Source organism: Aquarana catesbeiana, linkage group LG01, assembly GCF_042186555.1.
Source record: "Aquarana catesbeiana isolate 2022-GZ linkage group LG01, ASM4218655v1, whole genome shotgun sequence".
In the NCBI taxonomy this organism is placed as follows: Eukaryota; Metazoa; Chordata; class Amphibia; order Anura; family Ranidae; genus Aquarana; species Aquarana catesbeiana.
In genome coordinates, this window is record NC_133324.1 from 369,398,763 (window position 1) to 369,422,734 (window position 23,972).

General features: G+C 42.0%; 1 protein-coding gene across 1 annotated transcript in view; it reads left to right on the forward strand.

The window, feature by feature from the left end:
- FBP1 (fructose-bisphosphatase 1) overlaps positions 1-22,890 on the forward strand; it is a 35,796-nt gene extending 12,906 nt beyond the window's left edge. Inside the window, exons 2-7 of the mRNA XM_073633248.1 lie at positions 12,640-12,802; positions 13,525-13,617; positions 15,410-15,550; positions 19,244-19,381; positions 20,890-21,009; positions 22,336-22,890. Of these exons, the coding sequence (XP_073489349.1) occupies positions 12,640-12,802; positions 13,525-13,617; positions 15,410-15,550; positions 19,244-19,381; positions 20,890-21,009; positions 22,336-22,527 (847 nt within the window). The 3' untranslated portion in view covers positions 22,528-22,890. The remainder of the gene's footprint in view (positions 1-12,639; positions 12,803-13,524; positions 13,618-15,409; positions 15,551-19,243; positions 19,382-20,889; positions 21,010-22,335) is intronic.
- The last annotated feature ends 1,082 nt before the right edge of the window (positions 22,891-23,972 follow it).

Consider the following 23,972-nt stretch of genomic DNA (forward strand, 5'->3'; position numbering starts at 1 on the left):
GTAAAGAGCCAAGGATGAGGATCTTTACCCATGTGATCTGCTGTGTCCATCACAGTTGATCACATGCAAACAAGAGTGTGAGGAGAGGAGAGACGATCAGTGGCATTTCCTCAAAGGGGAGACTTGTACAGATAATCAGGGCACTGATCATCAGTGCAGCCCTAACAGTGCCCAGAAGTGATGCCAATCAGTGCCCAGTGATGCCAGTCAGGGCTGCCTTTCAGTGCCTGCTCATCAATGCCGCCTATCTGCTGCCTATCATTGCCCATAAGTGCTGTCTATTAGTGCCCATCAGTGCCCATCAGTGCTGCATATTAGTGCCACCTCATCAGTGCCCTTCAGTGCCGTCCCATCAGGGCAACTTATCAGTGTTCATCAGTGCAGCTTCATCAGCGCTCATCAGTGAAGAAGAAAAATTACTCTCCTGACAGACTCCATGGCAGCATATGTGTGGGCTAGCCCCGCCTCCATAACTACCCTATAGGACCCCTCTCCCATAAATCTTTGCTCCGGGTTTATGGCCCATTACTGTGTTGAACCAGCTGCTTTATTTTCTGTCAAATTTGGTTTGCAAGTACTGTCGGTTGATGGTTTCAAATACATTTTTCTTTGTTCAGCATTTGCCCACCCAGGTGTGTATGGCGAGTTATTTTCTACACGTATGCTGCCATGGAGTCTGCCAGGAAAACTGAAAATTTCCTATCAAATACTTACCGTAATTTTCCGTTCCTGATAGACTCCATGGCAGCAGGAGTCCCCTCCCAATGTCTGGCGTAGACTAGTTACGGAACACGGCCCTAGGCCCGGAGTAAAGATTTATGCGAGAGGGGTCCTATAGGGTAGTTATGGAGGGGGGGGCTAGCCCACACGTATGCTGCCATGGAGTCTGTCAGGAAAGGAAAATTACGGTAAGTATTTGATAGGAAATTTTCCGTTTATTTTCAAAATTTTCCGATAGAAACTAAGAAAAACGTTTTTCAAAAAGGTTCGGTATTTTTTTTGTTTTTTAGCAAAAAATAAAAAATCCAGTGGCGATTAAATACCACCAAAAGAAAAAGCTCTATTTGTGTGAAAAAAACTATAAAATGTAATTTGGGTACAGTGTAGCATGACTGCGCAATTGTCATTCAAAGTGCAATAGCGCTGAAAGGTGAAAATTCCTGGGCAGGAAGGGGGATAAAAGTGGCCTGTAGGCAAGTGGTTAAAGTGTTACTAGACCCAGGACCCTGCATTCACTATATCTGGTCTCCCACAGAACATGGAAATGTAATTATTTTAGTAAATATAAACTGTCCTATGAGGCTACAGGACCCTTTACTCTGGACAGTGCTGATTGGCCCTGTGCTAATCACATGCACCCTTTGCAATACGTACCAAACTGAGCATGTGCAGAGTGCCCCCTTGGCTCTGTTCTATCAGCAGATAGATTGGGGACTGTGGAAGAAGGGGAGGATCAGAGAAGACGGGCTCAAGCAGCCTTTTTACATAATGCGGAGGGTTAACCCCTTAGGTTCCACAGTGAGTATAACAAGCATGCTTTAGTGCATATACAGACTGATTTTACTGTTGTGGGTTTAGTAACACTTTAAGATTATAATAACAAGTAAGACTTCCTTGTATCAGCCAAAAAAGAAGATCCCAATGTGGATGGCAGTCTAGCACAAAGGTATGGGGGGGGGGGGGGGGTGGTATGTATAATCCATATTAGACAAAATAAAAGGTTTGATTTATTGGAGGCCGTGTAAGCAGCCACTACTGCCCTGAATGCCCCCCACTGCCAAAACCACTGAAGTTCTTTGTAGCTTAGATGTTTAGATTTCATAGAACTATACACACTTCCCCTGGTCATTTATTCCCTCCTCCCCTCTTCTTTTTCTTGTCCAGAAGTACTAGAACTTTTTCCAGGTTGTAGTGATGGCTTGGTGTGTGAGGAACGTGAACATTGATTGCACACTGTGCCACCTAAAAGCCATACCTCCCAACTTTTTGAGATGGGAACGAGGGACACCTATTATCAAAAGTATGTAGGCATAGGACACATGCCCTGCCACACCCCCTTAGAGGAGAATTATACAAAAAAAATGATTATTTAAATCCAAAAGTGCTTTTTCTATATACTATTCCTTTATATTATCTTTTGGAATTTACGGATGCAGCAATTTAGATATTTAGCACTGGGAAACACTTTTTGATAAAAAGTGCATCTTATATACAACTATATAGATCAGACCAAAATGAGGGACAAATAAGGAGGAAAGAGGGACAGAGAGGCATTGCTAAAAATCAGGGACAGTCCCTCGAAATCAGGGACAGTTGGGAGCTATGTAAAAGCCTTCATTATATTCCTACTATGGACAAAGTACAGGTTTAAATGTACATACATCTCTGTGTGCAAGGTGACACGTTTCACTGTGTTTTCACATGTGTTGAGATATGGTGCTGAAAGGTCCTGTTCTATTGACTTGCAAGGCGGTGCATAAGAAAATCAGCAAGCAGGATGTTTTTCTTTTTTTTTTCTTGCCACATAAGCGAATTATTTCTCCGGGAATCTTGTTTCATTTTTAGATTTCAAATATTGTCCCTTCACTTCTTCACTTCATAGTGGCAACTTTTAACCTTGTTATGCAAAAACTTTAATAACACAGGAAGTACCCTTATAATGAGGTCTTCCCTACCGGTAACTCACCCCCCCTCCCATTCCGTCTCCACCCCCACCCCACCCCCCAACTCCCCTACAGTATTCCCTTCCCCTCTACCACTCCTTATCTTTACTCCTCCTGTCTTCCCGGATGATCCCTCACCACCCTCTACCTCTTTTGCCACAATCTAGCCTGTTCCTCCACCCTGCGCTTAGAACCCCATAACTCGGCCGCTCTTAGGGAATCTCTGAACTCCACCCACTCCCTCCACTTGAACTCGAATGACTCCATTTTCGTCCCTTCGCTAAACCTAAGATATTCTAGGCTGTGGAGTTTGTTGATCTTATTGAACCATTCTCTCATCTTTGGTCTTCCTTTCTTGTACCAGTACATAGGTATGAGGCTCTTAGCCGCATCAATAAGCTGTGGTACTAACGATTTCAGGTATGTCTTGCTGGGAGTTTCGCTCTTATGAAATAAGCATTCCCAAGGATCGTCCTGGATATCCCTGTTGGTGATCTATTTTATTATCTCCCTTACCTCCCCCCAGAATTTTCTAATTTCTGGGCATAACCACCAAATATGCGCCGTTGACCCTATTTCTTTGCATCCCCTCCAACAATGTTGTAAGATTTCCTTCTGGCATTTATGTTCACGATCAGATGTTCTGTACATTCTCGCCAAACACTTAAAGTTCAACTCCAGTATTTTACAATTAACCGACGTAGAACTCATAATCTTCAGGATCTGCCAGGCTTCAGGGTCAGTGACCCTGCAGTCCAACTCCTCCTCCCACTTCCTCATGTACGATGGAACCTCCTTATTCCCTAACTCCACTAGAACTTTATAGGTCTTTGAAAACCCCCCTCCTTTTTTTATCTGTACAGATTTTCTCCAGCGGACCTAAGTTGTCCACCGACCTTATTGGCTGTGGGAGTGAGGCTATAAAGTGGCACAGTTGGTTATACCGCCATGGATCTATGACTAGCAAACTTTCCCTTTCTTTAAGTTCCTGGAATATGCATATTTTGTCCTGGTTCATCATGTGTTTGAGTTGGGCATTATCCTCCAGTATCCACTTTCCAAACCACTCCTCCTTCCCCGGAGCAAAGTAATCTGAGTCCTTAAGAGGTATTAGGGGTGAGTTAAACCCCCATCCCTCCCTTTTGTGCAATGAGTCCCAAATTTTAAGTGCGTGTCTGGTAATGTGCTGTGTTCCGGTGCTAAGTTTTCTTAAATGGGGAGGGATCCATATTATCTTATTTAACAGACTATCACTAATTGTGTTTTCCATTTTTACCCAGTGTTTATCTTTGTAATTAGTCACCCAGTCTATTACCCATGCTAAGGCAATTGCCTCATAATACTTTCTAATGTCTGGTGCTCCCCACCCTCCCTTATCCTTTTCTTTAGATAGCTGTGCAAAATTTAAGCGAGGTTTTTTCCCTCTCCAGATAAATTTTAGAAACGTGGAAGTGCCACTGGGAGCATCTGCATTTTGTATGTGATTTTAGGTAGTATTACCATTTTATAGATATTAATTCTACCAGCCCAGGATAACTGTCCGTGTGATATTCTGTTTAGCTTTTGCTTTATTTCGTTTAGAAGGGGCATAAAGTTCGCCTGGAATAGAGCCGCTTTAGTTGTGGTTATTTTAACCCCTAAATATTTGAGTTCTTTTTTATCCCAAATAAATGGGAAACATTTTTGGTATGCCTTGTCTCTGAGTTTACCCCCATTGATATCCAAAACCTCTGATTTAGTCTGGTTAACCCTAAAGATGGAGAGCTTCCCAGAGTCAGTTAATGTGGAAATTCGGGAGGGATATCCTTGGACGTGTAACGTATAGCAGGATATCGTCCGCGTAGGCGGCCAATTTGTACTCATCTGTGCCAATCCTACACCCGCTAATGTCAGGGTTTAGCCTGATCCTGGAGAGTAGTGGTTCAAGTGCCAGTATGAAGAGCAACGGAGAGAGTGGACACCCCTGTCTCATGCCATTGGACATTTCGAATGGCTCCGAGAGTAGTCCGTTAATCCTCACTCTCGCCGTTGGTCGGGAGTACAAAGCCTTTATCCATCCTAGGGCTCTTTGCCTTATTCCTATCTCCTCCAGGGTACACATCATGAAGCCCCAGTCTACTCTGTCAAACGCTTTTTCAGCGTCTATAGACAGAAGTAGACCTGGGGCTCCACTCTCTTTGATTTTCTGTGTGACTAAAAGCGTTTTAATACTATTGTCGCGTCCCTCTACCCGGGATGAACCCGACCTGGTCAGGGTGTATGATCTTTTTGATAATTTGTATCAGTCTATCCGCCAGCACTTTTGCGAATAATTTCGTGTCAACGTTTACAAGCGAGATGGGTCTGTAGCTGGAACACTGAGTGCTGTCTTTGTCCTCTTTAAGGATAATCGCTATGTTAGCCTCCATAGCTTCTCTCCTCATCTCCCCTTTGTCCCCAATTTCATTCATATATGAACACAAATTGGGAATCAAGTAATCCTGATATTTTTTATAGTAGAGGACTGTCAGCCCATCAGGGCCTGGGCTCTTGCCAACTGGCGTTTCCGTAAGGGCTCTTCTAACTTCCTCCTCTGTTATGGGGGCCTCTAAGATGTGTTGGTCAGTTTCCGGGATTTTGGGGATACCGCTTTCTTTAAGGTAACTTTTGATTTTCACGTTTTTTTGATCCCTCACTTCCTGGGTGTCCTTTTTGTTGATGGCGTACAGCTCCCCGTAGTAATCCCGGAAAATTTCCGCTATCTCGCTATCTTTAAATCTGATGTCGCCTACCTTTGATTTTATTTTATCGATGTAATTGGAGGATTTCTTCTTCCTCAGAGCCTTAGCCAAGAATCTCCCTGGTCTATTACCCCCTATGTATCTTTCTTTTTTCACAAGGTTATACGTTTTTCGGGTTTCTTGTTCTATTAGAGACCGCATGGCCTCTCTCCTCCTTAGCAGACTTGTTAAGACCTCCCTGTCCCCCGTTTTCTTATGAAGTTGTTCGAGATCAAGGATTTCTTGATTTAGAACTACTCTGACATTCGCCCTTTTTTTCTTTACCTCGGATTCCACCATCAAAAAGATCCCCCTGATATAGGCTTTGTGGGCCTCCCAAACTACGGCTTCTGAAGTCTCACCTGGTACATTCGTTTTAAAGAAAAATTCCAGCTCCTCTTTGATACGTTTATCTATTATACTGTCGTGGAGGAGGTCCTCATCCAGTTTCCAACTCTTGACCCTGGTTTTACGCTTGCCTATTTTCAGCTGTAGACTTATTGGGGCGTGATCGGAAAATGTCATTGTGCCAATGTCCGTGCCCGCGACCTCCTCCAGGAGACAATGCTCCAAGAGGAAGAAGTCTAATCTGGAGTACGTCGCATGTACGGAGGAGTAGAAAGTGTAGTCTCTTTGGATCCAATGTTGCGTCCTCCATACGTTAACTAATTGACATTGGCGCAGCTTCTTTTTGAGTTTGTTCAGCCACATCCCGCCAGTCCCCCGCTCACTCGACGAACAATCTTTACCTGGTTCTAGACACAAGTTGAAGTCCCCTGATATTATCGCAACCCCCCCCCCCCCCCCCCGCCTGAATTCCTCGAACTTTGCGAGGATTCCCAGTAGGTATCAAGCAGGATGATTTTCTAACATACAGCACTGCAACATGATAGTTGCATAAAGTTATTTTTTATTTGTCCATTCATTTCAATTGGAAAGGCAAAGCTTTTTTTTTATTTTTTTATCTTGAATAGAGTAAAGGAGGGTTATTATAACCCCTATTGTTTTTTTTTTTTTTTTGCCATCTGAGTTCCATTGTGGAGATTTCCCTTTACTTCCTGTCCCATAACCAAAACAAGAAGTCAGAGGAAATCCCTCCAAAGTGAGGGAATCACTTGTTGTCACCAGAACTAATGTCCCCATTGGACGATTCCCCTCTATTACTGTTCTGGGGGCAACCCAAAATTTGAGATTTTCTTTTATTCTCACTTTCATTGGTAATGGGACAATAGAGAGGGGGAATCTTCCTAACAGGGACATTGAGTGTATTAAAAAAAAAACTTGATAGATCCACTCTCCAAAACAAAAAAAAGTTTTGCCTTTAATTATTCTTTAACCACTTGTTACCCAGGCCAATTCTGACATTTCGCTCCTACATGTAAAAATCATCATTTTTTTTGCTAGAAAATTACTCAGAGCCCCCAAACATTATATATGTTTTTTTAGCAGAGACCTTAGGGAATAAAATGGTGGTCATTGAAACTTTTTATCTCGCACAGTATTTGCGCAGTAATTTTTAAACATGTTTTAAAAAGAAAAAACAGTTTCATGCATTAAAAAAAACAAAACAGTAAAGTTAGCCCTTTTTTTTGACATAATGTAAAAGATGATGTTACGACGAGTAAATAGATACCTAACATGTCAAGCTTTGAAATTGTGCAAACTCCTGGAATGGCGCCAAACTTCGGTACTTAAAAATCCCCATAGGCGACGCTTTAAATTTTTTTACAGGTTACCTATTTAGCGTTACAGAGGAGGTCTGGTGGTAGAATTATTGCTTTTACTCTAACGTTTGCGGCGATACCTCACATGTGTGGTTTGAATGTCATTTACATATGTGGGCGTGACCTATGTATGCATTTGATTCAGCACGCGGGGACGGGGGGCACTTTACAATTTTTTAATTTTTTTTTTATATTGTGTATTTTACTTTTGTTTTTCTATTTTGATCACTTTTATTCCTATTACAAAGAATGTAAACAACACTTGTAATAGGAATAGTGACAGGTCCTCTTTACAGCGAGATCTGGGGTCAATAGTTCCCCACATCTTGCCTCTAGGCTGGAAAGCCTGAAAAAACAACAATCCTGGCTTCCCAGCCGAGGTGGTGGCATTTTTTCAAATGCAGAGGCCGGGCGTGACTTCATAACATCGCGCCTGGCCTCCGAAAGATCATAGAGACGTCCGAGGGCCATCTGGTCCGCCAGATTCTCTATGGTAAACTTCCGGCATGGACTGGTTCCTTCTCCCTCTCCCAGAGGGGACGGCCGGAGAGTGGGGACATCCCCTCCCGCTGCCTGTAAGAACAATTAAGTGGCTGAACAGCCGCTATGATTGATCTCACGGTGCAGGGAATCACCGGCTTTAAAAGAAGATATCCGAATGATGCCTGTAGGTGCAGGCATCATTCAGATATCTCCACACAAAGTTGCCAACGTCATATGACGTCGTTGGGCGGGAAGTGGTTTCAAAGTGGTTTTAAAGGCTTGTTTTTTAAAAAAAAACAAGAAAAAACACTTACTTACTTACCTGCCCTGTGCAAGGGTTTTACACAGAGCGGCCCCAATCCTCCTTTTCTGGGGTCCCCCGGCGGCTCCTCCTCTTAATGAGTTGGCCCCACCAAGAACCGCTTTTCATGGGGGCACCCATGCGGGGGGCGCTCCCGAGTCCTGCTGCTGCGTCCATTGACAAAGACAGCAGAGCTCGGCCCTGCCCCCTGCTCCCGTATCACTGAATTTGATTGAGAGCAGCGGGAGCCAATGGCTCCTGTTGCTATTAATCTAGTCAATGAGGAACCAAGACGGCGGCTGTAGCGATTGGGTTCAAGTAAAAAAAAGCGGGGCTCTGGGGGGAGCTGCAGCACAGAAGGTTAGAATGCATTAAGGTAAAAAATCACGAGACAACTCCTTTAAAGTAGAACTGAAGGCAAAACTTTTTTTTCATTTTGGATAGTGTAAAGATTTTCAACCCCTGTCAGCTTTTTGGCATCTGTGCCCATTGGGGAGACTTCTCTTTACTTCCTGTCCCATAGCCAAAACAGAAAGCGAGTGGAAATCCCTTCAACAAGAGGGAGTCTCTGGTTGTCACCAGAACTAGTGCCCCCGTTGGAAGACTATTCTGTTACTGTTCAGGTGACAACTCAATTTGGGATTTTCTTTCACATTCAGTGATAACAGTACAAATAGAGAGGGTGAATCTCCCTAATGGGGATGCAGACAGCAATGAAATCCCGACAGGTGCTCTAATCCCTCTCTACTCTATCCAAAACTGAAAAATGTTTTACCTTTAGTTATACTTTAAATATCAGTATCACATGTTGCCTGTATCAGAGAGTCTGTTGAGAATCTACAGGGCTCTACAACCAGCAACATAACATTTTCTAGAGCAGTGATGGTGAACCTTGGCACCCCAGATGTTGTGTAACTACATTTCCCATGATGTTCAAGTACACTGCAGAGTGGATGAGCATCATGGGAAATGTAGTTCCAAAACACCTGGGATGCCAAGGATGACCACTGTTCTAGAGAATGACTGTCTTCTCTATAACAACCGTGTTAATAAATTGGGAGTTAATTGGGTTGAATTACTAAAAGAGTAGAACTTTCTTACTTTCTAAGTGAACTACAGTAAAAATTCACTTTGCAAAAATTGCCAAATCATGTGCAAATAAAATAATAAAAAGCTTTTGCTTGCATGTGATTGGATGATTTATCATTCACTAAGCTCAGTGACATTTCTCTATGGAAAGTTAGGCCGGCCATAGGTGAAGCGATTTTCTTGCCTGCTACCTGAGAATTTCTCTCGATTCCCCCATCAACACACAATGTTCTGTTCTACAGTTGAACACAGGGATTATTGATAGCAGTTATAACAGTCACTAACAATAATTGCATGTACAGTCCGGCAGGCTGGTTGTGTACCCAAGATGATCAATCGATCAACTTGTGTGCATTTATCCTGCCCGTACATGGCTCGAATTTCAGCTGGTCCTTGCTGAACTGGCCGAGATTTGGACCATCTATGGCCAGCCTGAGTTTTTCGCTGCTTAGTGGATGAGGAGAAGTTGTGCTGAATCATCCCATTGTGTGTGAGCAAAGATCCAGTTTTTTTTCTTTATAAATTTCACTTGCACACATTTGTGTGTTATACGCAAGGAGAGTTTTCATTTTTACCTTATTAACCAAAATAGTTAAAGTGTTACTAAACTCGCAACTGTAAAATCAGTCTGTATATGCAGTAAAGCATGCTTGTTGTACTTGCTGTGAAACCTAAGCGGTTAATCCTCTGCATTGTGTAAAAAGGCTGTTTGATCCTGTCGTCTCTGATCCTCCCCTTCTTCCACTATCCCCAATCCATCTGCTAATGGTACGGAGCCTTGGGGGCACTCTGCATATGCTCAGTTTGGTATGTACAGTATTGCTAGAGAGTATTTTTTGTTGCATGTGATCAGCACAGGGCCAATGCGATCCAGGATCAGTATACAATCAATGGGTGGAAGGAGCCCTCCAGTGCCGTGACATCAGGGCATGAAAGAGAAAGTACTTCCCATAGTATAATACCGTAAATCTGATTTATTAGTATAAAAGAGTAACACTTACAGAGTGGAGTATAAAATCAAGCAACAAGTAGCCGGCAGGCCTGTCAGCGCCCGTGACTCTCCGGGGACAGCACGCGATACGTCAATACGTCCAACCGCCCGACGCGCGTTTCGTCATACAATGACGTTGTCTGGGTCCTTCCACCCATTGATTGTATACCGATCCTGGATCAGTGTTCCCCGGGAGCTTGTTACCTGACACTTACTAGAAAGGCCCTGGCTGGGTTTAAAGCCACAAGCTCTTTCTTGCTTCTGGTAAGCGCGCATTTGGTTTGGTTTTTTACTATCACTGGTGATGGAAGATTACACTTTTGTACTCTGAACCCAGCCTATGGCATATTGTTTGGACTTTCTTGCAACCCTTTTTTCTTTTGATATCACTATATTTTATTTTTGTATACTATATTTTATATTTTTGTGCACTTATTATCATTATCACTATCAATGTGACAATCACACTTAAGATCATTTTTTAGCACAGCTATTGTTTACCTAGCTACATAAAGCATTACCTATACAAGTGGTCCATGGTCAGCGACGTAACCTGTTCAGCAGCACAAGTGAATGTGTGTACTGAAAGATATGACCAGGGGTGTGTTCCTGCTGAGCCAATCCACACCATAATGATTCTTGCTCTGTGCTTTGTTCGTTTTCATTGGAAATGTATTTTCCTAGGAGCCTTTGAACCTGAAATAGATTAAACTAAGGGAGATGCTGTATAGTAAAAAGGTATTTGTAGTTCCGCAACCAATGATGGCATAAGTGCTGTTTTCAGTTGTTTTTTTCTATAGCAAATGATTTCCATACCGTAACATACTGGACCCCTATTAGCAAAAGTATGTAGGCTTAAGACACACCCTGCCACGCCCCGTTAAAACAAGAATTTACAAAAAAAATTTTTACCACTACTATTCCTTTATACTGACTTTTGAAATTTGCATTTTATGTACAAATAAATATATATATATATATATATATATATATATATATATATATATATAACCAAAATGAGGGAGACAGGGACTTCAAAATCAAGGACAGTCTCTCGAAATCAGGGACAGTCTCTCGAAATCAGGGACAGTCTCTTGAAATCAGGGACAGTTGGGAGCTATACCGCCGGACTGCAAAGGTCTGAAGACATCATTTGCAGTTTGCATGTTCTCCCTGTGCTTGTGTGGGTTTCCTCTGTGTACTCCGGTTTCCTCCAACACTCCAAAGATGATAATAGGTTAATTATATAGGTTAATATATATGTAATGTGATGCATAAATTGGCAGCACTATATAAGTACCTGTAATAATAATGCAGAAGAAGAATCCATATCTGTACATGATCCAGAAAAGCCACAGTCTTCTCTGGGCCAAAGTTCATTTACAATGGTCTGTTGCAAAGTGGAAAACTGTTCTGTGGTCAGACAATCAAAATGTGACATTCTTTTTGGCAATTATGGACACCGCTTCCTCCAGACTAAAGAGCAGAGGGGCCTTTCCGGCTTGTTGGCTTGTTAGCGCTCCGCTCAAAAGCCTGCATCTCTGATGGTATGGGGGTGTGTTAGTGCATACGGAATGGGGAGCTTACACATCTGGAAAGGCACCATCAATGCTGAAAGATAAATCCAGGTTTAAGAGCAGCATATTGCTCAGGCAAGAATGGGACAACATTCCTCTCCCGCAACTCCAGCAACTGGACTCCTCAGCTCCCAGATGTTTACAGAGTGGTGTTAAAAGAAGAGGGTATGCAGCACCTTGCTAAACATGGCCCTGTCCCAACTTTTTTGGAATTTATATAGATAGCTGCCATAACCCCGGTATTTTCTGCAACGGCGGGCGGTCATCTTTAATTTTTTTTTTTTAAAGGACAGTGTAAAAATCAAAAGTAAAATAAAAAAGAAACAAAAAAAAGGTAAAGTCCCCCGTCCCGTCGCGCCCACATATAAAAAAGGTGTTCAAACTACACATGTGAGGTATCGCTGCAATGGTTAGAGCGAGAGCAAAAATTCTAGCTCTGGACCTCCTTTGTAACTCAAAACCGGTAACCTGTAGACATTTTTAAATGTCTCCAATGTTTGTCGCTATTCCATGAGCTGGCAAAATTTTGAAGCATGACATGTAGGGTATAAATTTACTCGGCGTAACATTATCTTTTTTACAATATAGAAAAAAATTGGGCTAACTTTACTGTTGTCTTATTTTTTAATTAGGTGTATTTTTTTTTAAAAAATTGCGCTTGTAACACCGCTGCACAAATACGGTGTGACAAAGTATTGCAATGACTGCCATTTTATTCTCTGGGGTGTGTAAAAAATATATATATATGTAATGTTTGGGGGTTCTAAGTAATTTTCTTGCAAAAAAACCTGATTTTAAGTTGTAAACAACAAATCTCAAAAAGAGGCTCAGTCCTTAAGTAGTTAAAATTTTCTCAGTTTAATCGTTCGATTTGTTTTCTTTTTTATATTGTGAATAAAATATGGGTTTGTGAGATGTTTAAATCATTGCATTTTGTTTATAGTGTATGTTGATTTTAAATATTGTCCCAACTTTTTTGAAAATAGGGTTGTACATACTTACAGTTGGAGTTGTCATAAAGGATGGTTCTCACATGGAGTATTTTTGTTTAGGTACGGCATCGCTGGATCCACCAATGTGACAGGGGACCAGGTGAAGAAGCTGGATGTTCTATCAAATGATCTGGTTGTTAACCTGCTGAAGTCATCATTTAGTACCTGTGTCCTTGTATCAGAAGAAGACCCACATGCACTGATTGTGGACCCTGAGACGAGGGTATGTTTTCTGTGACTTCCTGATACGCTTTGAACAAGTAATAGCAGCTATCCAATAACCAGAGAGCCTTTGTTATGTGAACGTTTGTATTTATGAATTGTGTAAGCTGCTGTTCAATTCTTGAGAAATATTGAAGAATATATTTTAAAATATTATAAACAACCCTTCTACGTAAATCCTCACTTTTATTTGATTTGCACATAAGCTCTAACGAGCAGGGCCCTCTGATTCCTCTTGTATTGAACTGTATTGTAACTGTACTGTCTGCCCTTATGGTGTAAAGCGTTGCAGAAACTATTGGTGCTATATAAATCCTCAATAATAATGATAAATAGCATTTGGAGGCAGATTGGCCTTTTCTAGGCTGAAAACAGCTGTCATCAGCTCTACTACAGTGCCCTCTAGTGTTTGAATATGTTATTACATTCTCTCCTAGTTTCCAGAAATTGAGGGATAGAATACGCATATCAGGTAGATTACAAATATTCTTTAACCATGTAGATCATAAAAATCAGTGCGTAAATGTAACTGTAGGATAATTGTGTACAGTTGTATAGCAGTTACTTGCTGAGGTGCAAATCAAAAAATCATTTGGCATTAAAGTGGTTATATTGTGACTATTAGTTCAGGGTTGTTGATTTGCTGATTGTACGTAAAATACCTAATTATGAGCATGTCCTCTGTTCAATTTCAGGCTGTAAATAATGTTTAATGTTTTGCAGGGTAAATACATTGTGTGCTTTGATCCTTTGGATGGTTCTTCAAACATTGACTGTCTTGCATCCATTGGCACAATCTTTGCCATATATAGAAAGGTAAGGATTTCCCAGAGGTGTAATTCCCACAATGGCTTCCTAGGGATAAAAAGGTACGAATAAATAGAGCAAGTGGGAGATGCTGTATAATGATACCACTGCACATACCAAATAAGAGCCACTATTTAGCTATCAGTGTGTAAAGTCTATGGGAATTCATAAAACAATTTTTTGGGAATTGAACAAGTAATTTATTCTCATCCCATTGCATTACTGCTTCTCCACCTTCATTATAAGACCCCTTTCACACTGGAGGCGTTTTTCAGGCGATTTAGCGCTAAAAATAGCACTTGTAAAGCGCCTGAAAAATGCCTCATCTGCAATCCCAGTGTGAAAGCATCAGTGCTTTCACACTGGGGTGCTGCGCTGGCAGGACGGCAAAAAAAGTCCTGCAAGCAGCTTCTTTGGGGCGCTTTAGGAGCGGTGTATACACCACTCCTAAAGCACCCCTGCCCATTGAAATCAATGGGCAGCTCCACCAAATCGCCTCAGCAGCAGCAGTTTGCAGGCTCTGTTAACCCTTTATTTGGCTGATAGCGGAGTTAAAAACGCCCCGCTAGCGTACGAAAAGTGCCTCTGAAACTACAGTAAAGCACAGCTAAAACTTTACCGCCAACGCCCCCGCACTGTCATTGTGAAAGGGCTCTAAAAGTCATGGTCATTTGGACAATTTAAAACAGTAGAAAATTTCAAATATTGAACATTCTGATACTCGGTTCGTGTTTGCATGGTTCAACTCCATTCTTTTGCATTTTTCTCTTTTGCAGACACCCCACACTGGGGGATATTTATTAAAACTGGAGAGTGCAGAATCTGGTGCAGCTCTGCATTATAACCAATCAGATTCTAACTTCAGCTTCAATTACACTTTGACAAAAAACCTGGAAGCTGATTGGTTTCTATGCAGCTTTCAGGTTTCTATGCTGCACCAGATTTTGCACTCTCCAGTTCTAGTAAATCTCCCCCTTTGATACCTTCTTACCACACCAGACATTGGGGTCAAGAGTAAAATAACGCATGTGGAAACAATTGTGCAAATGTTTAATTCACTAAGAATTGTGCAGTACCGTAAATAACTACTGCGGTAAAGTTTTGATTTTTGCGGTAATTACCACATATTTTCATGTGGTAATTTATTGCATTGAGCTGGCAATTAAGGGGCGGGCTGGGAGGCCACCTTCCGCGTCCTTAACAGATGACTCATCAGCTGTCAGCAGGTTCCCTGTAAAGAATACTGGACAGCAATTAAAAATTATGAAAAAAAACAGCGTGGGGTCCCCCCCAATGCATACCAGGCCCTTTGAGTCTATCGGCGATTTACTGCCAATGCGGCTGCAGCTGCAGTCTGAAAGCAGCCTTAATGTGTTCAATACTTTTTCCCTCTGTCATTCTATTTTATTGCACATAACTTAATTTCTGAACTTATTTGTTTTGATTTCTTTGCATGTGTTGTTACCGACATGCAGTGACAATTTCATGTCAATAGCACCTTTATAAACATATTTACCTAGAAAAATGGTGACGTGCTCAATACTTATTTTACCCGCTGTGTGTGTGTATGTATGTGTATATATATATATATATATATATATATATATACACATACATCATACATACATACACACCCACATACATACATGTATATATATATATATATACATATATATATATATATATATATATATATATATATATATATATATATATGATTGTCTTGTTATTTATTGTTACAAAATGTACCCCAAGTTTATAAGTGAAAAAAATACATTGCTTTTATTGCTTTTTGTTTCAGGTGTCAGATGGTGAGCCTAGTGAAAAAGATGCTTTGCAACCAGGACGTGACATTGTAGTCGCAGGTTATGCATTGTATGGAAGTGCCACAATGCTGGTCCTTGCCACAGAGTGTGGAGTGAATTGCTTCATGTTAGACCCTGTAAGTTTTATTTAATTTCTATACATATATATGTATAAAATGCATAAATATAAAACTTGTTTTGTGCAAAAAAAAAATACTTTATACACGACAAATGAGTCACAGAGTATATGAATTAGCTATAGAGACATGATTGAAACCTTTAACCACTTACAGACCAGAAGATTTTCCCCCTTGAAATGGTTGTATACCCTAATTTGTCATTTTTACCTACAGATAAGCCTATAATAAGGCTTATCTGTAGGTAAAATTAATATCTCCTAAACCTGTATGGTTTAGGAGATATTGCCTTTGCATGCAGCCGCTGACGTCATGCGGTGCATACTAGCTCATTATGCCTTTGTCTTGCAGGGTTTTTTTTCTTTTTCTTTTTTTTTTTTTAGATGTGCGGGTATACAACCACTTTAATGACCAGACCATTTTTTGCGATACAGCACTGCGTCGCTTTAACTGACAATTGCGCATTCGTGCAACGCTGTACCCAAACAAAATTGACGTCCTTTTTTTCCCACAAATAGAGCTTTCGTGTAAATGTCACTGGCAGGGAAGGGGTTAACACTAGGGGGCGTTCAAGAGGTTAAATGTGTTCCCTAACTGTGGGGAAATGGGACTGACTGGAAGAGGAGGGAGAGCGCTGTTCATAATCACTAGGAACAGCAGATCTCTCTCTCCTCCCCTGTCAGAATGGGGATCTGTCTGTTTACATTGACAGATCCCCGTTCCGGCTCTCTTTCCCACGATCACGGGTGGCCGGCGGACATCGCGGCTGCTGGCCAAGCGAACCAGGTCCCCTGCACGTGCCTTCTGTGGCTCTTAAAGGAGCCGGCGTACAGCTACAGCGATTTGCGGGAAAGAGCCGACCTGCCGCAGTATAATGAAGGCGGCTGGTCGGCAAGTGGTTAAATACATTAAGGGAGTGAATAAGGTTCAGGACGGCAGTCTTTTCAATATGAAACCAAAATCAAGAACAACCTCAAACTAACTGGAGGAAAGTTCAAAACTAATCTTAGAAAGTATTATTTTACTGAAAGGGTAGTTGATGATTCGAATAAACTACCAACAGAGGTAGTGAGACAGTCAACAGTAAACGGCTTCAAACATGCTTGGAACAAACCTAAATCTATAGTCAGACATCACGGTTAATGAAAAAAAAAAAAGTGCTGGTCTAGTCTTTTTCTGCCATCACTTTTCTATGTTTCTATAAAGACAGCACAGCACTGGCTCTATTTTTCTGAATGAAACCTTCCAATGGGGAATGAGCCACTGCAGTAAGCCATTCACATTTGTGTATGCATCTCAGTTTAGAGATGTGTCACTTCATTTGTAAAATCTTTATTAAATCCACCCAATAGACTAAGTATGTGTAGCACCTGCTTGCATACTGATCCTTAGCTGCCTTCTGCATTAAAAGCCCATTTTTATTTCTGTTTCCTCAGGCTGTGGCTCCACCTCAGGCCGAAGCCCTGATTATGGATGTTCCTATAGGGGAGCTACATCCCAGCCATGTAGTCACTACCCTCTGTCTTGTGAACAGCTGTGCAGCACTGACTGTTCATTCATAGACTTAAAGTGATTGTAAAGTCTTGTCTTTTTTTTTTTCTTTTTAAAAAAAAAAACAAACATGTTATACTTACCTCCTCTGTGCAGTTGGTTTTGCATAGAGCAGCCTGGATCCTCCTCTTCTTGGATCCTCCTCCCTCTTTGCTGCTCTTGGCCCCTCCCTCCTATCGAGTGCCCCCACAGTCAGCAGCTTCCTATGGAGGCACTGGAGCCAAGTCACAGCTCCCTGTTTCCATTCAGACACAGAGCCCCGACCCCGCTCCTTCTCCCCTGATTGGCTGACTGACTTTGATTAACAGCCGCGTGAGCTAATGGCGCTGCTGCTGTGTCTCAGCCAATCAGGAAGCGTGTCCCGGACGGCTTAGACATTGGTGGACATCGCTGGAGAGAGATGGGGGTCAGGTAAGTAATTGGGGGGTGCTGAGGAGGCTGCTACACACAGAAGGTTTTTTTATCATAATGCATAGAATGCATTAAGAATATAAACCTTTTGCCTTTACAATTCCTTTAATAGTAAATGACATCAGTCAGTGCTGGCAGGACTGTGTGATAGATCTGCAGTTGCTATACACAGTACCAGATGATACATCAAAAGCCCCACAGTGCTGGCTGATTACCCACAGTTGAGAATGAACAGTCAGTGCTTTGTGATAGATCTTCTGGTGCAGTGTATGTTTATTAGTAGCTGCAGATCTGTCACACAGCCCCACCAGGGCTTTCTGTTCATTCACAAATTCACTAGTAAACAATCAATTCAGTGCTGTTTGATAGACCTGCCAGCACAGTACATCAGATGCATGCTTGAGACGAGTGCCGTCATGCAGCACACCAGGGATTACGGTCAACTTCATTCACAAAACAAGCAAAAGATTAGTCAGTTCTGTGGGCCAATGTGATCTATCCATTACTGCAGTGTATGTTTACTAGCAGCTGGCAGATAGATCACACATCCCCACTGTGGGGCTGTATGGTAGATGTATGGCTGGTAGTAAACATATACTGCAGGTAAGGCTGGGAAAAAAATCGATTTAAATCTTGAATCGAGTTGAGAGGTCAAATCGATTCAAAATTTAGGCAAATCGATTTTTTTAGATTTTTTTTTTTTTCACCGCGCCGGTCCGGAGGCTCTGCGGGCATGAGTTTTTAGGCGAGGCCGCGGCTTCGGCCTAGTCCGCGGCTACGGCCGGACGCCGCGGACTAGGCCGAAGCCGCGGCCTCGCCTAAAAACTCATGCCCGCAGCGCCTCCGGACCGGCGCGGACACCGCGCGGGCCTGAAGAACTGCGGGCAAGGAGTTTTTAGGCGAGGCCGCGGCTTCGGCCTAGTCCGCGAGGCCGGACGCCGCGGACTAGGCCGAAGCCGCGGCCTCGCCTAAAAGCTCATGCCCGCAGCGCCTCGGGACCGGCGTGATTTCCAAAAAAAAAAAAAAACTCGATTCAAATCGTGAATCGAGTTTTTTTTAAGAGAATCGAAGATTTTTTTTTTTAAGAAAATCTCCCAGCCCTAACTGCAGGAACAGATAGATCACATTGCTACTTAGGACTGACTAATCTTTTGCTTGTTTTGTTGATGGAGCTGACCTCAATCCCTTGTGTGATGCATGACGGCACTCGCCCCAAGTATGCACCTGCTGCTACAAGCGTGGTCTTACAGCTTTCATTATTAATTCATCTTCTTACTAGCAATGTGGTTGGACAGTAGTGAGAGGAGGGGGAGCAAGCTGTCCCACCACACTGCTTAGCAACCGCTGGGCAGAGCGGAATGAGACCAAGACTTAGACTCCTCGGGAATATAATTATTATTTTAAACATTTTCTTCTTTAAGCTACTGAGGTGTGTAAACTGCAGGCTTTTTACAACAGAGAGTCAAATGGTAATCTGGCAATATACAAAAAGAATGCTATAGCTCCACCTCCTGGTTCAAAGGAATAATTCAAAATGTTAACATACAGTATTTCATATTTAACTAAGGAAAATTGGTTTTAAAATGTAATTTAAGCGCTGACCATAATTAAAAAATATGCATAAAAGCACTACACGTCCCTTTAAGTGTATCCCTTTTTTCTCTGCTAAATGTAAATAAAGCTCTACCATTAAGATGTGGTGACAGTATATATTACTTTATCAATTTCTAGGCAATTGGAGAATTCCTTTTGGTCAATAGAAATGTGAAGGTTAAACCAAGAGGCAATATCTACAGTCTAAACGAAGGCTATGCCAAATATTTTGATGCAGCAGTCACAGAATATCTCCAGAAGAAGAAATTCCCAGAGGTATGTTTAAATGGTAAAGACATGAAGATTACCTCATCAGCACAGACAGTGTTGATGCTGGGAATCCCTCCTGCTGGGCCATTGTCTTCTCCCAGTGGGGGAGGGCGGAGGAAGACATCTCCACCTGGAGAAGGCAGTGATTTTTGCTAGCGGTTATACACAATTCGAATCTGCACATACATGACTTGAATCTCGGCCGGTTCCTGCTGAACCGGCGAAGATTCGAGCCGTGTATGGCCTGCCTTAGACTAGTCATAAATGGGCAGATGTCTTCCTGAGACTAAGGGCTAGCGAAATGGGATGACATTCCTGCAATCATGCAGCTGGACTGAAATGCTAAAGTGGTGCATGTACTGTTTAGCTGCGCAGAGGAAAAGTTTAGGCAAGTTCCACTGAGACAATTATCAGACATACTTATTTTCAAGGTTGTTGGAAAATCTCTGTGCAACTTGCCTAAACCATGGTATGTATGTATGGTAATGTGCCAGTATTGCTATACAGATGGCCACATGAAAGCAGGTTCTCATTGACCTTCAACTTCATAGTAGTTTGCCAATGTGCCATTTAGGTAGTACTGCTAGATAGAATACTACATAGCATAGTTTTCTATACCACACCCAAATAATTTCAAGGTTGCTGGAAAATCTCAGTGTATCTTGCCTAAACCATGGTATTAGGCATTGTACTTTACTGTGCCAGTACTGCCTGACGAATGACCACATGAAAGCAGGTTTTCCATGACCTTCAACCTCATAGTAGTTTCCCATTGTCTAAAGCAGTGTCTCCCAACCGTTTTACAGTCAAGGCACCCTTTAAATTTATACACAATCTCGAGGAACCCCATTCTAAATTTAAAAAGAAACTAATAGTTTTATGTAACCCAGCAACATCCACACATTTAGGACACGCAATGCTAGAAGTTTTTTCTTCCAAAGTAAATACACCTTTGCCAACTGGTACTGACTAGTATTTCAACGTTTCTCTTCTCCCTCAGGTTCTCTCCCTTACTCAGCTAATGTGACCCAATACTGACGGAGAGGCACAAGGGAGGCACAAACAAGGATGCTGTGCAGGCACCCGACATCCTCCTTATTAACCGATGACATCATTGGTTATTGGGGTGCTGTTAGCTGGAAGGTTGTAATAGTGCACAATGAAAACCTGTGGCTTTGTCCAGGCAGGCTTAATCCACCTGCTGACTTGTATACACTTTTTGGGCAATTTTTAGGCATTTTGCCAAGGCACCCATGAAGAAACCTAAAGGCACCCTGGTTGAAAAACACCAGTCTAAAGTACATTTTTAATAACTGTCTCTACATTCGACCAAAAAGAGTCAGAGTCGGAACTAAGGAGGAAAGAGGGACAGAGGAATTTGGTTTAAAAAAAGGGACAGTCTCTCCAAATGAGTACAGTGGGAGCTGTGGTTTGCAACAAGCCTTAACAAAAAAAAAAAAAAAAAAGTGTACCACAGTTGTGATAGATATTCTGTATCTTTTCTCTTGTAATAGGATGGCAGTTCACCTTATGGAGGACGATATGTTGGTTCCATGGTGGCTGATGTTCACCGAACACTGGTTTATGGAGGAATCTTCTTATATCCTGCAAACTCTAAAAGCCCAAAGGGAAAGGTAACTTTTTTTTTTTCTGTATAAAATAGCAATGTATGTTACCATACCATGTAATGTACAATGTAATTACTGTATATACATTGAACATAACTCTTCTGTAAAAGTCACATGTCTGTTCCTAAATAGAGTTAAAGTATGTACACAGATGCATTTTTTTTCTATGTTGACCTTCATTCATCTTCTGGTGAATAGAACATAATGTACTCTAAGAGGAACTTAAAACACTCTGAATTACTTTGTGTTATCCCCTTACTTTTAAGATTTTAGCGTCTGTGCTTATGTGAGTAAAGTTTATATGATCAATTTACAACCATTTACCAGCTGTACACTCTTCTTAAAGCGGAGTTCCACCCAAAAGTGGAACTTCTGCTCATTTGTCTCCTCCCTCCCTCTGGTGCCACATTTGGCACCTTTTGGGGGGAGCGGATACCTGTCTTCGACAGGTACCCTGTCCCCACTTCCGGGAGACCGGGCCGCAGCAAATTACGGCAGCAGCCAGGGCAGTAGGAGAGCACAGCGGTGCCTCACGCATGCACAGTAGGGGCCCATCGTGAAGCCTTAATGCTTCACTGCCAGGTTCCCTTATCAGCAATAGCGGCGGCAGCACCCGACAGTTGATGTAAATATCAGCTGCGGTGCCGACATCGCTGGACTCCAGGACAGTTAAGCGCCGGTTCACACAGGGGCAACACGACTTGCAGGTCGACTCACCGAGGCGACCTGCACACGACTTCAGCGGAGACTTGCAAAACGACTTCTGTATAGAAGTCAGTGCAAGTCGCCTGAAGTCATCCCAAAAATACTACAGGAACCTTTTTCTAAGTCGGAGCGACTTGCGTCGCTCCTATTAGAATGGTTCCGTAGTAGAGAATGGGACGCGACTTGTCAGGCGGCTAGGTCGCCTCTGTGTGAACCGGGGCTAAGTGTCCTATTATTAAAAGTCAGCAGCCTGCAGTATGTGTAGCTGCTGGCTTTTAATTTTTGCAGGGGTGGGCGGACCTCCGCTTTAATAACTATTAAATGGGCTTTAGAGCCACTTACCTGCTCCTCAAGCAGTGTAGTATCAGGATGTAGATTGGGAAAATCTAAAAATCACAAATTCTCATATGCATATTTTGTTTTGGATCAGTAAAACAAATTTATTGAAACTATGGGATCAGTATGACATGCAGCCAACTAGCATTTTTGGAGAGGTCAGCAGTGACAGGTTATACATTTTTCATGTCACGGGTATATTTTAAAACCTAAAGTCCATTAACATGTCATAAATTTTAATCTTCAGTGTACTAATAATGATTTAATCTTAATGTCATGTTTGTCTAACAGCTGAGGCTTCTGTATGAGTGCAATCCCATGGCGTTTATCATGGAAAAGGCTGGAGGACTGGCCACCAATGGATTGGAGAATGTGTTGGATATAGTTCCAGAGAGTATTCACCAGAGAATGCCCATAGCCCTGGGCTCTGCAGAAGATGTGAAGGAGTACATAGAGATTTTCAAGAAACATGCCAAGAAATAAAAAGCTGCTGGACTGAATTCCATGAAAGAGGACCAAAGAATATAATACTTGTCTGTGTTTAATGATGAGCGGATCAATTCACCTACAGTAGGGTTCTGATTCACAGCAAGTAAATCTCTATGGGTCAGCTTTTCACTGGGTGAATCAGTTTACTTGGTGAACTGGTATAGGGGTCCTTTAAACTTCATACCAATTCATTTAGGGTATCTGTCAAAGCAAAATTCAGTGTCTGCTCTTCTGAATGGTTAGTGGAGCAATCGCTTATTATTATCTGTGATCTTTTGTAGATCCTCAGGAACAGAACTTTTTAAAATTTGTCAGGACTGCTTAAAAATGTGAATAAATTTTTATATTTACCTATAACTAAGTCTTGTGTATTTCATTAGCCTTTCTTAAGAGTTTGTAAAGTCAGTGACATGATAAGCTACATTAGCGCCGGGGGCAGAGAAAATGTGGAAAACCTCAACGCTTGCTCCACTGCTGTAGGTAAGTAGGATGTCCTTCTTTAATTCCGCACTTAACAGCAGTTTTACAGGTGCTGCTAAGAAATTGTAAAGGTTTCCTACTATTTTATTTTCTCCACAAAAGTGGAAAGTTTCTGTAATTTCCTGTTGTTAATGATTGCCTTTCATTTTCAATATGCAGATATGTGGAAACTGGTGCAGTACATTACCATTCATAGCACCCTAATCTACATCCCCAATGCACTATGGATCTATGCTTTAGTGCAGTGGTCTCCAAACTGCAGCCTGTGGGCCAAATGCGGACCTTTGCTTGCTTTTTTATCAGGCCCTTGGGGCACTATCCCTCCTACTGACACCAACAAGGACACACGATTCCTTCCACTGACACCATCAGTGGGAACCATTCTTCTCACTGATACCAAAAATGGGGCATTTTTTCTTCCAATGACATTAATGATGGGGCACTATTCCTCCCATTATTACCAAAGATGGGGCACTATTCCTCCTTCTACTGACTATAGGCTCTATATCATTTTTTTACTCCCACTGATGCTGGGGCATTTTCTACTCCCACTGGCTATTGCACTCCCCCCCTAAGTCTGACGGACAGTAAACTAGCCATTTGTTTAGAAAGTTTGGAGACCCATGCTTTTGTGAATCATCTCTGTGTTGTGGTGCCCTGGAAAAGTGTGGTTCTGTTACAAAGTGTTGTAGTGTGAAAGTAGCCTACTCAGCCTATTCAGAATAATTTGACTTCTTTATCACATGTACGTTAACGCACAACAAAGCCCGTTACTACATACGTGCTACCACTCTACAAAAGTATAAGACTGGTCTTATACTCTTTAAAGTGCAGTCTCATGAACTTGTCTGCTAATTTCTGATATTTGCACAAAATGCTGAAAGTTTAGATGATTCTAAACAAGCATAATTATATACAATGCTGAACCTGGGCGTTTGTTTATGTTAACCATGGAAACT